The sequence below is a fragment of the Notothenia rossii genome (assembly GCF_949606895.1).
Source record: "Notothenia rossii genome assembly, chromosome: 8".
NCBI classification, from domain to species: domain Eukaryota; kingdom Metazoa; phylum Chordata; class Actinopteri; order Perciformes; family Nototheniidae; genus Notothenia; species Notothenia rossii.
This window is the reverse complement of record NC_136906.1, coordinates 56,445,629-56,460,565: the sequence shown is the minus strand read 5'-3', so window position 1 is coordinate 56,460,565 and position 14,937 is coordinate 56,445,629. Positions and strand designations below refer to the sequence as shown.

The 14,937-nt window shown below is 43.5% G+C and overlaps 1 protein-coding gene across 9 annotated transcripts in view; it reads right to left on the bottom strand.

The window, feature by feature from the left end:
• Positions 1–14,937, bottom strand: part of cdc42bpab (CDC42 binding protein kinase alpha (DMPK-like) b) — a 93,850-nt gene that overhangs the window by 3,740 nt on the left and 75,173 nt on the right. Inside the window, exons 20-43 of one of the 9 annotated variants that reach the window (XM_079644644.1) lie at positions 14,229–14,334; positions 13,706–13,854; positions 13,511–13,602; positions 12,901–12,977; positions 12,582–12,629; positions 11,179–11,217; positions 10,467–10,586; positions 9,823–9,906; positions 9,605–9,710; positions 9,198–9,334; positions 8,887–9,026; positions 8,562–8,643; positions 8,254–8,473; positions 7,947–8,009; positions 7,581–7,834; positions 7,345–7,469; positions 6,340–6,554; positions 6,157–6,254; positions 5,518–5,602; positions 5,074–5,197; positions 2,950–3,067; positions 1,922–2,024; positions 1,690–1,847; positions 921–995 (exon numbers count right to left, since the gene is read on the bottom strand). In XM_079644644.1, the coding sequence (XP_079500770.1) occupies positions 921–995; positions 1,690–1,847; positions 1,922–2,024; positions 2,950–3,067; positions 5,074–5,197; positions 5,518–5,602; positions 6,157–6,254; positions 6,340–6,554; positions 7,345–7,469; positions 7,581–7,834; positions 7,947–8,009; positions 8,254–8,473; positions 8,562–8,643; positions 8,887–9,026; positions 9,198–9,334; positions 9,605–9,710; positions 9,823–9,906; positions 10,467–10,586; positions 11,179–11,217; positions 12,582–12,629; positions 12,901–12,977; positions 13,511–13,602; positions 13,706–13,854; positions 14,229–14,334 (2,818 nt within the window). Of the gene's footprint in view, positions 1–920; positions 996–1,689; positions 1,848–1,921; positions 2,040–2,949; positions 3,068–5,073; positions 5,198–5,517; positions 5,603–6,156; positions 6,255–6,339; positions 6,555–7,344; positions 7,470–7,580; positions 7,835–7,946; positions 8,010–8,253; positions 8,474–8,561; positions 8,644–8,886; positions 9,027–9,197; positions 9,335–9,604; positions 9,711–9,822; positions 9,907–10,466; positions 10,587–11,178; positions 11,218–12,581; positions 12,630–12,900; positions 12,978–13,510; positions 13,603–13,705; positions 13,855–14,228; positions 14,335–14,937 lie in introns of all 9 variants that reach the window. The other 8 variants (XM_079644643.1, XM_079644645.1, XM_079644646.1 and 5 more) reach the window with 8 other exon arrangements.

The window sequence follows — 14,937 nt, the reverse complement described above, 5'->3', positions numbered from 1 at the left end:
ATCCAGTAACTAGTGTAGTGTGGAAGAAGGCGCAATATTTCTTAAAGTAAATGTATAAATGATTATCATTAAGGATTGAAGTGTTACAGATCCTCTCCAAAAACAAAACCACACCTTAGATAATGTTATATGTTAATAATGTTAGTGATGTTAGTCAAAATAATCACAATTCGTTTTTTCCCCAAATCATGCAGCCCTGGTTAACATATACATTTCTATTAGAGAATTGGCGTAGCTGTAACCGTATTTCCCCGCAGAGGTCATGAGGTATTTCTGATTGAAACTGCACAGTGTGTGTTGGAGGAGCACTGCCCAGCTACATATTGTACACATCTTTGTGGATGTGATGCTGTGTTTCAAAGCGGTCATCCTCATCATCATCATCATCATCATCAGACAAAGATATCAGAACCACTCTGAAGCATGCAGCTGCCATCTGATTGGCTGTTTGTGATCGGTACATCCTGCAGGGTGAACCCCGAGCAGACGACACAGCACCCTTATTATTTTTGTCTTATTTTGCTGCGAGGGGGACAGCTCATGTGAGGAACATGGCGTCTGTCGGGGGGCCGTGTGAAGCAGACATGCTCTGTGAGGGTGGAGGAGATGGAGCAGCAGCGTGTGCACCGTTTATCAGCAACAGAAAAACATGAGGAGGCCGGGTGAGGGAGGTGCAGCTGACGCTCCGGTGAAACATGGGACAGCCATCAGGTGCAAGTGGACGGAGGCTAATGTGTGTGTTTATGGGAATGACAGTGTGTGTGTGTGTGTGTGTGTGTGTGTGTGTGTGTGTGTGTGTGTGTGTGTGTGCACACGCATGTGTGTGTGTGTGTGTGTGTGTGTGTGTGTGTGTGTGTGTGTGTGTGTGTGTGTGTGTGTGTGTGTAGATACTCAGTGCCACTCTCAGGTGTTGACATTACCTTCATCTTACTAAGCAGGGTCCTTAAAGCCCTTTTCAGATCGGGGGTCTTCTCCGACGGGGAGACCGCCTGCCACTGCAGAGGAGATTTCACACTCAGCGCCCGGCCCACAGACAACATGCCGGGGGAGGGGGGGGGAAGGGGGCGAGGCACGGCTGAATGAGGGTGGAGGGGAAGGCATGTGGCAAAACATGGAGCGTCCAGGCTGATGGGGCCAAGAGGATGAGGGGGGGGGGGGGGGGAGCCACGGGAGAGATGGCAGGCGTATTGAAGTTGCCCAAAAATCGCAATGGCTACGTTTCATCCTAGTCATTTAGTTTGTGTTTTTGGGGAATATACTTACTACAGGGACCTTCAAACATTAATAGGCAACAGCTAGCCCGAGCTAACGCTACAGCAGGTATCACTTTAAAGCGCTTACATCACAGGGAGCGAACGGTGTGTGTGACTGGGATGAGGTGGAGGCCTGCACCCGGGGGCGGGATGCGTGTGACGGATGGGTTCAGGGGGAGGTGTTTGAATGGGGAGCAATATTATCGCTTCTATAATATTTGATCTTCAACACTAGCGTCTACAGTCGGATGGCAGGGAAACAATGAAGTGCCTTTGGGTTCATACAGAGCTGGGACTAAAGCCTGGTTTAACAAAGAGCCGTCAGTTAGTGGAACATTAGTGGTTCAGCTCATCCACACCAGCCCTCTTAAAGAGACAGGGTTTCTTTTAGTATCTAGTCAACCGCACATGGAGCTCTAAGCTCAGTGTTACTCACCTCTCTGTCAAACTGTGAGAGCGGAGCGTCGCCGCAGTCCATGCCCCCCCCTGAGGACAGGGAGCTCTCCGAGGGGGAGGTCATGGTCTGCCGTTTGGAGCTGTAGCTCCCCCCCGACAGCTCTCTGCGGAGTGCACTGCCGTTCTGAGAGGAGGAGCCTGGAGAGAGAGGGGGGGTCAGGGAGCAGCAGCAAACAGGAAGTAAAGTGGAGTTCATTCGGCTCCGTACTCACGTATGCCCAGCCCGCTGCTGGCGCTCATGGAGCGGCCCGGCTCCGCCCGGTTCTTGGTGATGGAGGGGATGCTGACGGAGCCGCTGAAGCCCGCCCGGCTCTCCTGAACACGGACGTTCTGATTTAAACACGCACGGAGCAAACATACACACACACGGAGTGCAGTGCAGGGGACAGCAGTGAGGAGGAGGCAGTGACACACACTACATGCAGCTGAACGCTAAGCTGTGATTGGTCGCTGAGGTTTGCATGCACAGTGTCTATAAAAGCAGCCTGACAGGAGGAGGGAGAACTTCACAGGATGAAGGGATGTGATGAAGAGGAGGGTCAGCGTGGGAGACATCAAGCCGCTCAGAGCACAAAGCGGGTGCTGAGTGTTAGCATGCTAAAGGCCAGGGGGGGGCTGGCTCTGAACCCGGGCTACTAACACATCGCACACTCCCAAGTTTTGTCTGCTTGAATGTGCACGTGTGTTTCTGTGCTGACTCCCCTGTGGTGTTCACAGTGTGTTATTAACAAATGTATGTAATGATTATCCAGCTCCAAATCATTTGGAATAATATCCTGATAATCATAAACATATTGGAATCTTGTTCTAAGAATCAAATATGTTTGCTTTTTTCCCCATTTATATAAAATATCTAAGTAAAAACATGACTTCCCCCTGCATTAATAAAGAATAAATAACATCAAACCTAAACCTATTGGAATCACTTTAACTTAACATGTTTAGGAATAAAATATGTTTGCATATCTTTTTTATAAAAATAAGGATTACATGTCATTACAAGGATACAGCTTTCCCCTGTATTCATAAAAATAAAGAAATATTGTTTTTTTATGAATCTGGCTCTGGTTTGACTTATTTTATTTTATAATATCTCATATATATATCCTACAACTTATAGCTGGTGTTTTTTTTTATTACGATCCTTGAGATCATCCTATATGATCCCCTCCCTTCCTTGTGCTCACACAAGTCTTTAACAACGTGCAAGTGGTGCTAATGTTCAGATTTAGGTCTCTACCATGGGCAGGTCTTTGAGGATCTGGATCCCGTCTCCTGGTCCCATGTGGGCCACGTGGTTGAAGTTGGTGGGGTTAGAGATCAGCTTGTTCCTCATCTCGGGATCTCGCAGCATCTCTCTGGAACCACAAACACACACAGGGCTCAGTGCTTGGACCTATTTTGTTCACACTATATATGCTTCCGTTAGGCAATATTATAAGGAATCATTCTGTAAACTTTCATTGTTATGCGGATGATACTCAACTATATTTATCAATCAAGCCTGATGAAATTAATCATCTAAATAAAATTCAAGACTGCCTCAAGGACTTAAAAACGTGGATGACCTTAAATGTTTTGATGTTAAACACGACCAAAACTGAAGTTATTGTACTTGGCCCGAAGAATCTACGAAACAAATTATCTAAAGATATATTAACTATGGATGGAATTCATTTGGCCTCCAGTGAGACTGTAAGGAATCTTGGTGTTATATTTGATCAGGATTTATCCTTTAACGCCCACATAAAATCAATTTCAAGGACCGCATACTTCCATCTACTTAACATTGCAAAAATCAGGCATATCTTGCCTCAAAACGATGCAGAGAAACTAGTCCATGCATTTGTTACTTCAAGGCTGGATTATTGTAACTCCTTATTATCAGGGTGTACCAAGAAGTCAGTCAAGTCGCTTCAGCTGATTCAAAATGCTGCAGCTCGTGTACTAACCAGAGTTAGGAAAGGGGACCACATTACTCCTGTTCTGGCTGCCTTACACTGGCTCCCTATAGAACACAGGATAGAATTTAAAATTCTTCTTCTCGCCTACAAAGCCCTGAATGGGCAGGCGCCATCTTACCTTAAAGAACTCATTATACCCTATTGTCCTACTAGGGCATTGCGTTCCAAGAATGCAGGGTTGTTGGTTGTTCCAAGAGTCTCTAAAAGTACAATGGGAGCCAGAGCCTTTTCTTATCAAGCTCCACTTTTGTGGAATCAGCTTCCAGTTTGTGTTCGGACGGCAGACACCCTATCCGTTTTTAAGAGTGCGCTTAAGACCTTCCTTTTTGATAAAGCTTATAGTTAGGGCTGATTAGATTCAGCCCCTAGTTTTGCTGATATAGGCTTAGTTTGTCGGGGGACCTCTTACTTCTTCCTTCTCTCTGTCTATACCTGTGTACTCTCATGTTCCGATTAACCCAGCTTCTCCAAATGTCTTTCTTTTTGGTGTCTATATACGCCGGGATCCGGAGTCATGGATGATCCTGCGGTCCTGTGTCATGGATCGCGAGTCCTGGATCTTGAGTCGTGGCTGCGGTCCTGGATCATAAGTCCTGGATGGATATCCTTGTGGATTCATCTTCTTATTATACACACATGCATTTCCAAACATTTGGACTACCTATGTTGCAAATGTATTATCTTTTCAATTTACACACGGCATCTATTGCACGTCTGCCCGTCCTGGGAGAGGGATCCCTCCTCTGTTGCTCTCCCTGAGGTTTCTCCCATTTTTCCCTTTAAACTGTGGGTTTTCTCTGGAAGTTTTTCCTTGTACGATGTGAGGGTTTAAGGACAGAGGGTGTCGTATTGTCATACTGATATTCTGTACAAACTGTGAAGTCCACTGAGACAAATGTAACATTTGTGATATTGGGCTATATAAATAAACATTGATTGATTGATGACACAGCACATAAGAAGAGGAACAACATGTTGTGCTAGCCCGCTCTGTTGTGGTTGGTCAACTGCTTAGACATGCCCCGCCTCTTAGCTTATCATGTACAATGGGTTGGAATGCTGGTTTATAGAAGAGTGAGTGTTACAAAGTGATGTCACTATCTTAAGGAAGTAAACAGAGAAGAGAAATGGAAAACCCCAAAAAGCATAAGAGGGCCTCTTTAATGGTCACTTGAAGATGACATGTATTCCCTGATTCTTTCGTATTGTTCGTATCGTTTAGATTCTCTCTTCAGACACTTTCTTAGTCACATGACTCTTAAAACAATGTCATCTTTACTTTTAATTGTGATGCGTCTGTGTTTCTGTTGTGTTATATTCTCGTGTTCCTGAGTGCTTTGGTAACACAGCGACTCAGAGCGAGTATAGATGTGTGTGTGTGTGTGCTGCAGGTGGTCTACCTCCTCTGCTGGAGCCGCTCCTCCTCCGGTATCCTGAAGGAGAAGCGTCTCTTGTTGTTCATGCTGCGCACCAGCTGCTTCCTGCTGTTGTCTGACGTCTCCGGGACAACCAGCTCATCTCCCTCTGTGAGGTCACAACAAGGACATAGGTTGTTTACGAGAGAGACTACAAAGTGTTGCAAACATACTTTAGTTGTTCTGACTGGCATGTCAAACTTTCTCCTGTCACCCAACTTGCTTTTATTCAAAAGAAAAGGTGACAACAAGTCCTGGAAACTGTAGCTACATATCCAGCTAGCTAACTCTGGACGCAACTGGCAGAAATAAAACCTTCTACTTGATGGAAAACAATGGAAAACATCTGAGGATTATTTGTGTCATTCTTGACATTTTTGCAGTTCATATTATTTTTCTTCTTTCCACAATACACTTGTGAATTCTTACCGGCCATCTTGTTTCTGAAGTAGATCAGCCGCACTGTTTCCAGGCCCAGCAGGTTCAGAGAGCCGTCCACATTCAGAGGTCGCACCTGAAGAGGAAGCATTAGATAGATATAATCAAGCCATGGCATGGGTCAATAGGCTGCTACTAGACTAACTGCAGCGATCAGCAGCTCTGACCATCTTAACCTTCTTGTATAACCTGTGCAATTCTTTTATTTCCTTTATCTTATGTTTGTATAAAGATTTTTATTTAATTGCATCTTCTTTTTGCACCTTTTTACATTTAACTTACTATTTTAATTATATCTTTGTATTTTTCTTTTGTTCTAAAATTGAGTAACTCTCGCAAACATAGTCTCCCCAGTGTAACGTATTCTGATCTGCTCCATTTCTTTTCATTATGTCAACTGATGTAAAGTAAACTTAACCATAAGGACTTTTTTTTTCTATTCATGCGGCATGCGGCCATTCAGGGGAATGAGTCAGGTTTCTATGACGACAGAGGCAAGTAGGATTCTTTTTTAAATCCAGCAGGTGGAGCCAGAGATACCTTCAGATAACGGCGCTTAATGTGGCGGACTCTCGTGTGTAGGGGGCGCTTTGGAATTGGGCCTATTCCTGCTAAAGCTTCAGCACTGACCTTCTTCAGAGGGATGGTCTGAATCCACTCCATGGTGTTGACATCGAATACATCCACAGCGTTCTCACTGTACACCGACAGGTAGGGGGCGTTGTAGCCTGGACAAAAGAAAGCAGCATAGGTTTTTCAAATGAGCCTCTATATGTGATCTCCATGTTAATAACCATTCAGACGTGCACTCACAGGCGGAGATGGGCACAGCGGGCCACATGAGCTCCTGCTGCCGGGACCGGCGGCCCTGAGAGTCCACGTACACCCCGATGGAGCTGAAGCACAGCAGCAGCTCCTTGCTGGAGATCTCCACAGCGCAGAAAGCATCCAGGCCCTGCTGCGGGATGAAGGCCAGGGTGTGGTCCTCGGGGTGGAGCAGGTTGACGGGGGACACGTCACCATGGACACTGTGGAGGTCAGAGTCATCACATTCATAAATGTGGAGAAACATAAAACAATGACCTTACTTACTGAATGCACATTCAATATACTTGGACCAAACTGGAGTATCCTTTTGTATACGAGGGAAATACTCTTTCAACTGCTACAGATCTCAGAAACTAATATGTTACTCCTTATTCCCCTTCATTTATCACACAGCTTTTAAGGTTATTTACTTAAGGTCATTTGGAGTGTACATGTTTCTTAATAAACTAAAAGATGAAGTGTTTATACTTCCTAAGCTACATCAACTATACTTTTAAAGACTCTTGGAACAGGTGGAACATTTATCACAAATCTGGAAATAGGAGAACTCCTAAAAGTTTCGATTTGAAAAAGGCACAGGGAAAAAGTTACAAACATGACGATCTTATAGAATATAATGCTTTGTTCTAGATTAGACTACACAACCGTAAGTAAGGGAGTTCAGATGAGCAAACCATGAACACCTGCAGCAGTAACATGAATCAAACACATGAATGCAGCAGTTATGTTTATCAAAAAACATCAACTATTACTTCAAAACACTGACATTTTACTGCACAATTACTCAATGTTGATACTTAGAGTACATTTTGCTTATAATAGTACATACTTACAGTATACTTAAGTACGTTTTTGAAAGCAGGACGTGTCGTGTGTGATGGTTTCAAGTGAAGGACCTTAATACCTTTTCACTGAATGTTAACAAACTGCAGGAACAAAACCAGATCTAAACCCATGAGAGGAACATCTCCACTGTATTGATATCAGTACCTGTAGCGGGTGAATCCAGACTGGTATCCAACGTAGAGCCGCTCACTGAGCAGACCCATCCACTGAACGGGCCCCGGGGCCTGCACCTCTCTCAGCCGGCGGTGACGAGCTTTACTCTTATTCACCTGCACGAGGACAAAGACCTTTATTCAGCAATATGATAAAAGGGAAAGACATGGCACTAATTCTCAGTTTGACTGAAATAAAGAATGATTTGTTCGACTGTGTGTTCTCACCTCGTAGCAGATGACCTGCCTCTTCATGGCCACGCAGAGGCAGGTGAGGGAGCCGTTGCGCACGGGGCCGGAGACGACGGTCTGGCAGCCCTTTGTCTCTGCCAGCTTGTAGGACTCCGTCTCGCGGCCGTCCAGCGCCTGCGTGGGGAAGAGACGCACGTGGCGGTTCCTGCCGGAGATCACCGCCAGCAGCTGCTCCTGGGAGATCAGGTCGATGTGGTGCACCTTCTTGTTGTCCCCCACCCGGATAATTTCTGAGGAAGCAGGGGAAGACAAGGTGTGAACACATTTGAGGATAAACGTACAGAAGAAGACGCTTTGGCCTTTCTATACAAAAAAACAAGTGTTGTAGAACATCTTAATTACCATCTTTGGTGACATGGATTACAAAAAGGCCTTCCTCGTTGCCCAGGGCTACGCGCTCGTGATCTGAGGGTGAAGAAAATGAAGCAAGATGGACATTTCAGTTTGTCTTAGGAGGCAGAAAACAACCTCCTGTGCGGAAAATGTTCAAATCGGCTAGCTCCTTTATTCATTCTCTGTACTCATTTGATAACTTTCTACTGTTGAGATAACGACTGCGTAGAGATCTAGAGATCTTGTAGATCTAGAATCTCAAAGACTAGCTTCCTATTATACCTTCTTTAGCATGAGCGTGAGTGTTGAGACTCACCTATGATAGCCGCAGACTGCGTGGTCTTGATGAGCGGCAGGGTGCTGTCGTAGGCCTCCTTGGGGACGTAGACGAAGCGCTCCTTCAGCTTGTTCTTCTTGAGGATGCGGTGCAGCTCGTTGAGGAGGCCCACCCATTTGTTCCTTTCCTGATCGCTGTCGGCCAGGATCAGGATGGAGGGCTTGTGGTTGGCGGAGGGGGAGAGCAGGGACGCCGTCACCTGGGGAGAAAGAGGGCAGGTGGAAGGTTGTATGAGAACAATTCAGATTGTTTTCTAGTTTTGGTTTCAGTCAGCTGAGAATACTTACTCTGAATATACAGGGGATGTCTTTGCGACTGGCGTGGATGACGTCAGAGGCCAGGACAGAACTCACTGAAAACTCTTCATCCCTGGAGGACAGGAAGAAGATAAAGGTTAGACCTAGACTAGGTTTAGTTGATCGACAGGAAACTCATCTGCATCTACTAATATAATCATTTATCTTGAAAAATACACCAAAATAAATGTGCCATTTGTTGATTTGTCTTCTGTAAATAGCTTCAGATATTTTGATCTGGAAACATAATATTCAAAGACTTGAAGTAAAAATATATTTTTAAAATCCCCAACTTCAATTCCTCCACTTCTCTTACCTCATGTCTATGACTTGGCTGACTACGACACTTGGCAGAGTGGCTTTCCCTTCTCCCAGGTCGTACAGGAACAGTTTGAAGTCACACACCACAGCCATCGCCCTCTGCCAGCCCTTCTTCACCCCCGTAGGTTTGGGCACCTAGGACAGACACAGAGATCAATGAGTGATTCATTAGAGACATGAAGATCATGGAAAAACCTTCTACAGTGTTGGAAATGGAAAGTTGCCTGATCAGGGCCTCCAAACCCCTGACTATTCTAATTCACACAACCACTATCTGTGAGCAGACTCCTTGACTCCTTCACTTACCCTGACGGTGCCTTCATACGCAGTACCGATGCCCCTCTGAGGGTCGATACCCAGCGGGCCCTTGGTCTGGTCCTGGGGCACGGGACACACAGCTGGAGCCTTGTCCGCACACGTTACATGGCAGGAGAAGTTACACACTGTGGACAGGGAGACAGGCCGAGACCAATCAGATGTTTGACTGCTTAGACATTTTAAAATCTATTTAAGGGCAAGGGAGTCTTGTAAATGGTTAATTGCACTTATTGTAAGTAGCTCTGGATGTTAGCATCAGCTAAATGCAAAGTGTTGTTATGTTTATTGTATGTTGCTTTTTTTAAAGAGCCTGGTGCTTAAGATTTGAATTGCCAACAACTACGATGTAGCTTTTGTGCAGATGACAAGACTTTGAATCTTGAATCTGTCCTTACCTTCACAGGTACAGCCTTGACGTATGAGCCCCACCATGAGAGAAGTACACTGGTTACACTTAGTGGGGGTGCTGAAGGACTTCACCACAAACTGATGTGCTTTGGGCTGTGGAGGGCAGACATGAATGAGCATTAATGAGCAGGAGACAAAATCATGAGTGGTTTTAACATAACAAGGTCTAGTGTGGGGACATTTAACCAACTGAAAAAGGTCTTACCTTAGGAGAGGAGCGTCCAATACTGCCGTACCCTCCTGAGCGCATTGTGGGGGTCTGGACTGTACGAGGGGGGTGGTCTATCAACTGCATGACAGAACAAAGTAAAACATTGAGCAGTGAGATAATGTACTTTGACTGTATTTGAACAGTGTATGAATTGTCACTTATAAAACTTGGCTTCCAAAACATCTGAACTAAGGATGCATGTGACAAAGTAGGAGCTGGAAATACATCCAATAAACAGTTTCTATGAGGTTCATATTAGTAGAATGTGAGCAATGGGATTGCTTGCGGTACATTTGAAATTACTTGTTCCAAATTTGATTTTCCAGTTCCACGAGTCTCAATTAGAAAACTGGTATTAAACCATGTTCGACAAGAGTGTGAGAACACACAAGTTCCATTTTCTCTTTTTTATTGCATGGCTCACATTTCTCCATAATTGAGACAATTGCAATTGACGGAGACTGACTTTTTCGACAAGCTCAGTATTGTGAGTTGTAGTACCTTCTTTGGAAATTGTTAATTAGATTGGAATGAGGAATATTTGGGTGATGGGAGGACAAAAGTCTTGTTGTACTAAAACAAGCAGAAACTTGGCAATACACAAAACACAAGAGTTTAATGCCCAGACTTATGCTGACCTCTATGGGCTCCATATCACTGGCCATGGAGGGTGACCGCGAGCGGGACTTGAGGTGCAGCTTTGGGTCATCGTCCCTGGATGGAGTGTTGGAGGGGGTGAAGTTATCCATGGAGTCCACCTGAGGAGGGAGAGGCAGGAGGGAGGAGAGGAGGAGAAATGCAGAGAAATGAGGAAGTGATGATAGGAGGTAGGGGAGGAGAACACAAAAAAGGAGTAGAGGGTTATTTATGCAGTATTTATGAGTAATATGCATCATCCATGCGTAGAGAGAAAGAGTGGGTGCCATAATACAAAACATTGAAAACATTATCCACAGACATTATGGTTCAAGATGTGTGTTCATGTCCACTGGAGCACATCCTATTGCACCCCATGTATTAGAACATGAGGAACACATCACAGCCCAGTGGCCATGCTAGTTTGAGACACCCCAAGCACACACCTTACACCATGCACAGCCATTCACAAAGCTACACTGACACCAATACACACAGGCAGCACATATAGCAATACTCAATGTTGTTCAAATATGGAAGATCCAACAAATGAATACACAAATATAAATACAAGTGTGTATAGGACCCCTGCCATGCAATCAGATAGCCACAGTTAACATACGCAGGGAATACACACACATATAAAACACCGAGATGACGAGACGGCACATTTAGAAGCTGCATGAGATCACAGAGAGCAGTGATGGTGCTTACGCGTCTGCCTTTGCTAGCTGGGCCAACGGATGGCGAGCGCTTCAGTGGCAGGAGAGCAGAGTGGCAGAGAGAGAGATGAATATCAGAGTGACAGAGCTAACACACAGTAAACACACTGAGGGGAAACATGGACATAAGACTGAGTTAACTAGTTCAGTGGTTCCCAACTATTTATGATCAGGAATCCTATTTCTTTGATTCATTATAAATGTGGATTTTTTTAAATATACGTACACAAACTTTATATCCATTACCTTTAACTATTTATCCATTAGGTTTTGCTAACTATTTCAAAAATGTATATCCATTTTGTATAGACAACTATTTCAACTCTTTATCTATTACTTTTAATTAATTATTTCAATTGCCAATCCATGACTTTTAGCGAATTCTATCAACTGTTTTCCTGTTACTCTCAGCTAACTATCAAATGTTTATCTACTACTTTAAGCTAATTATTTCAAAACCCAATATATTTGACTTTTAACTAACTATTAGAGAACTAAATATCTGCTCCATTACTTTTAGCTAACTATTTCAACACAGCATATCCATTACTTTGAGCTTACTGTTTTCCGGTCACTTATAGCTAACTTATTTAACTCTTTATCCATCACTCTAACAAATTATTGGAAGCATTTATCCGTTATTTTAAGCTAACTAAATCAAAGTGTGCTCCTTAGTCTATTTCTATATATTTCAGTTGGGTGAGTTTAGTTCAGATCAGGTCATTAGTTGAGATTTGCACAACCTCCCTGCCAATGTCACTAGCACCAGGAACTAAGAACCACGGACTGGAAAACACTGCAGGAGACTACTGTATGTCTGTGTGGGTTGGACTGAGGACAGAGGGGAAAGGGAAAATCAAATACACATGGTGATGGGAAGGGAGCAGGAAAAGTCAATATGGAGCAACCCAAGTTCTCTTTCTGGCTAAGAGAAAAGTGATTACACAAGTATGTAGGATTTAAAAAGAAATACTGAATACTTTGTGGCTCTACATGTTCAACACAAGTGAAAGCACCAGAAAGCCATTCAAATAGCCCACTGGCCTACTAGGACTAGCAAGCATACAAGAGCAGAACACTTCAAAAAGACATCAATCTTAACAAGTATATGCACTTAAAACAAATACGTTGCGTTAATCAGAATTTCATTACTTTATCTCGTTGCATCTATGTTTTCCATTAGTATTTAAATGGATGAAAGTGGACCTTGTTTAAAAGATTGACATATTTGCATTGTTTTTGCTCTTCTTTACAGTCGCACTGATGCAAAGACAAAACAACGTACTGACGTAATACGGCTACAAGTGTCTTTCTCTGCTCTAAGCTCTTACAGTACTACAGCATTCAACTACTGTTACACACACGTGGACCTCCGCCTAACCAACAACAACTTACGTCTTCCCAAAACTCAATTAAAGAAGATGAGGATGAGGAATAAGAGTCCTGAAGTACAAGAGAATGAAGCAAGGAAACAACCAAAAGATAGAACAAAAATAAAGATTGTGGAAAAATCATATGAAGAAAAAGCAACAAGGTAAAGCATGAAGAAAAAGCACAGACATGTGACGGGTATGACCTGCTGATGAATGATATTTATGATTCTCAAGTTGCTCTTGATCAGAGATTTAAAATCATTAATTCCCGACAGACATAAGGTTGCTAACAGCAGCTGTATTGTAATCAGGATTATAATTTTTTGGTCTTATAAACTTACATCAAACTGGTCCAGCGCTGAGGTGGGGGCGTTGAGAAAAGCCAAGAAGGAATTCTGGGAATCCTGGTGCTTGACACCTACAGACACAGAACAAATAACACAAATGGTGGTTCAGTACGCCATCTTAGAACATCAAAGGGTGGCTTCAACAAAAAGACTCACCGGACTGTTTCTAAGAGATGGGGGGTGGTGTTTCATATGGCCTTAGTAACAATACATGTTCATGCACACAGCACCGGATTTCATTTCTCAAATATGGCTTCTGACAAAAACCTCCTTTGGATCCCGATAGTTCATTACGGGCCTTTCAGGGATTATTTCTCATGGAAAGTTTCAGAGGGTGCGACGTCTAAGCAACACATGATGTATAGAGTGTAACTGTGCATTTATGTTATGGTATATTTTTTTGAACAAAAAACCAAAATGTTTGCAAAGATCACTAAGAGAAAAAGTGCCTTCTGGTTTTGCATCAATTTGTTATTTTAACTTCAGGGAACAACGTTTTTAAATGATATTTGAACAGTTATGCCCATTACAGGAAAACTATGAATAGGTCATTCTTTGTTTGATTTGGTCCACTGACAAAGAGACAGAGGTGGTTTATTTGTACCTCTTCGTAGCCGCAGCTCCTCCGTCTCCTTCTTCAGCCTGTCGATCTCTGCGAGGAGTTCCTGGTTTTTACTTTCCACATCTTGCAGTTTACTGGTGGATCAGAGACAATAATGTATCATATATCAACAAGAGGTCTGTTAAAAAAAAACGACAAATCTTTGATCTTTCACTGCGGTTCTAACATTATCTGTACCATTCTGTGGACATGTTGTTGGCCTTGACTTTGTTCAGCTCGTCCGTGATGCTCTGCTTGGCTCTGATCTCAGCGTCTAAGGCCGACTGCAGCTCCAGGCGGGCCGACATGTCCAGCTTGGCGAAGCGCCGCATCTTCCATGGCATGTCCTGAATCAGAGAGTAAAACGTTAGTTTCTATGAAAGAAAGGAGGGATGGATGGAAAGGGAAGGGAAGGGGAGGATTTTTGAAACTGAGCCATTTGTACCTTCTCACGTTTAGACTTGCTCATCAAGATAAGATAAACCTTTAATAATCCCCTTGGGGAAATTCAGGTGTCATAGCAACAACAGCAATAACAGCGAAACACAAGATAGGACAGATACAGTTCACACAAGGATTATAAGTAGGGCAAAAATGAGAAAACTAAATTAAGTAACAGTATAACAAAATGAAAACAATAGGAATAAGTAAACGAGTAAATTAGTCGACGTGCGTGCGTGTTTGCGTGCGTTTGTGTTTGCGTGCGTGTGTGCGTGTTTACCGTGGCCCTCGCTCCCAGGCTGGTGTTTCTCAGTCCCTCCAGCTCTTCTGTCATCTTGGTGGCCAGAGCCTGCAGATAACCACGAGCATCCTTCTCATCACTCACCCTGCAGCAAACACAGAAACACACAGGTCACTATACATGCAGAGACATTACAAATACATACACACACCCATAAATAATGAAGGCCTAAGACAGGACCTAAAACCTATTTTGACTTTATAAGGTCATTTCAACAGAATACAACACTAACATTGAACATTCTTTTTTAAGTTTAAACTTTTCTTTAAAAAGTCTACAGGCAGAGAAGGTCAAAGCCATCCTACTTATTCTTCCAGAACCGTGACACCATGGTTTGCTCTTCATCAGTTCCAAAGCTTAAAATGTACCACCACCTATAGATATGGACCCACGTTCAGGCTGCAGGTCTAGGCACATCGCTATCCTTAACATTAAAATAAACACTTCCTGTGTAAAAGCATAAACTTTGTACTGACAATTAAGTTTGAAAAAGAAAGAAAATCTTGTTATCTTGTCTACATATCATATTCCACCCACTGGGATCCTGTTTCCCATTATATCTTCTGCAGAGTCATAGTATCTCCACCAGGGGGCAGCGGCCATCACTAAATTCTTCTGAAAATGCATTTCACTCAACATTTGTATGTTTGGAATGTGAGTGTGCGCTTTAATGTATGTATGTTTCTGA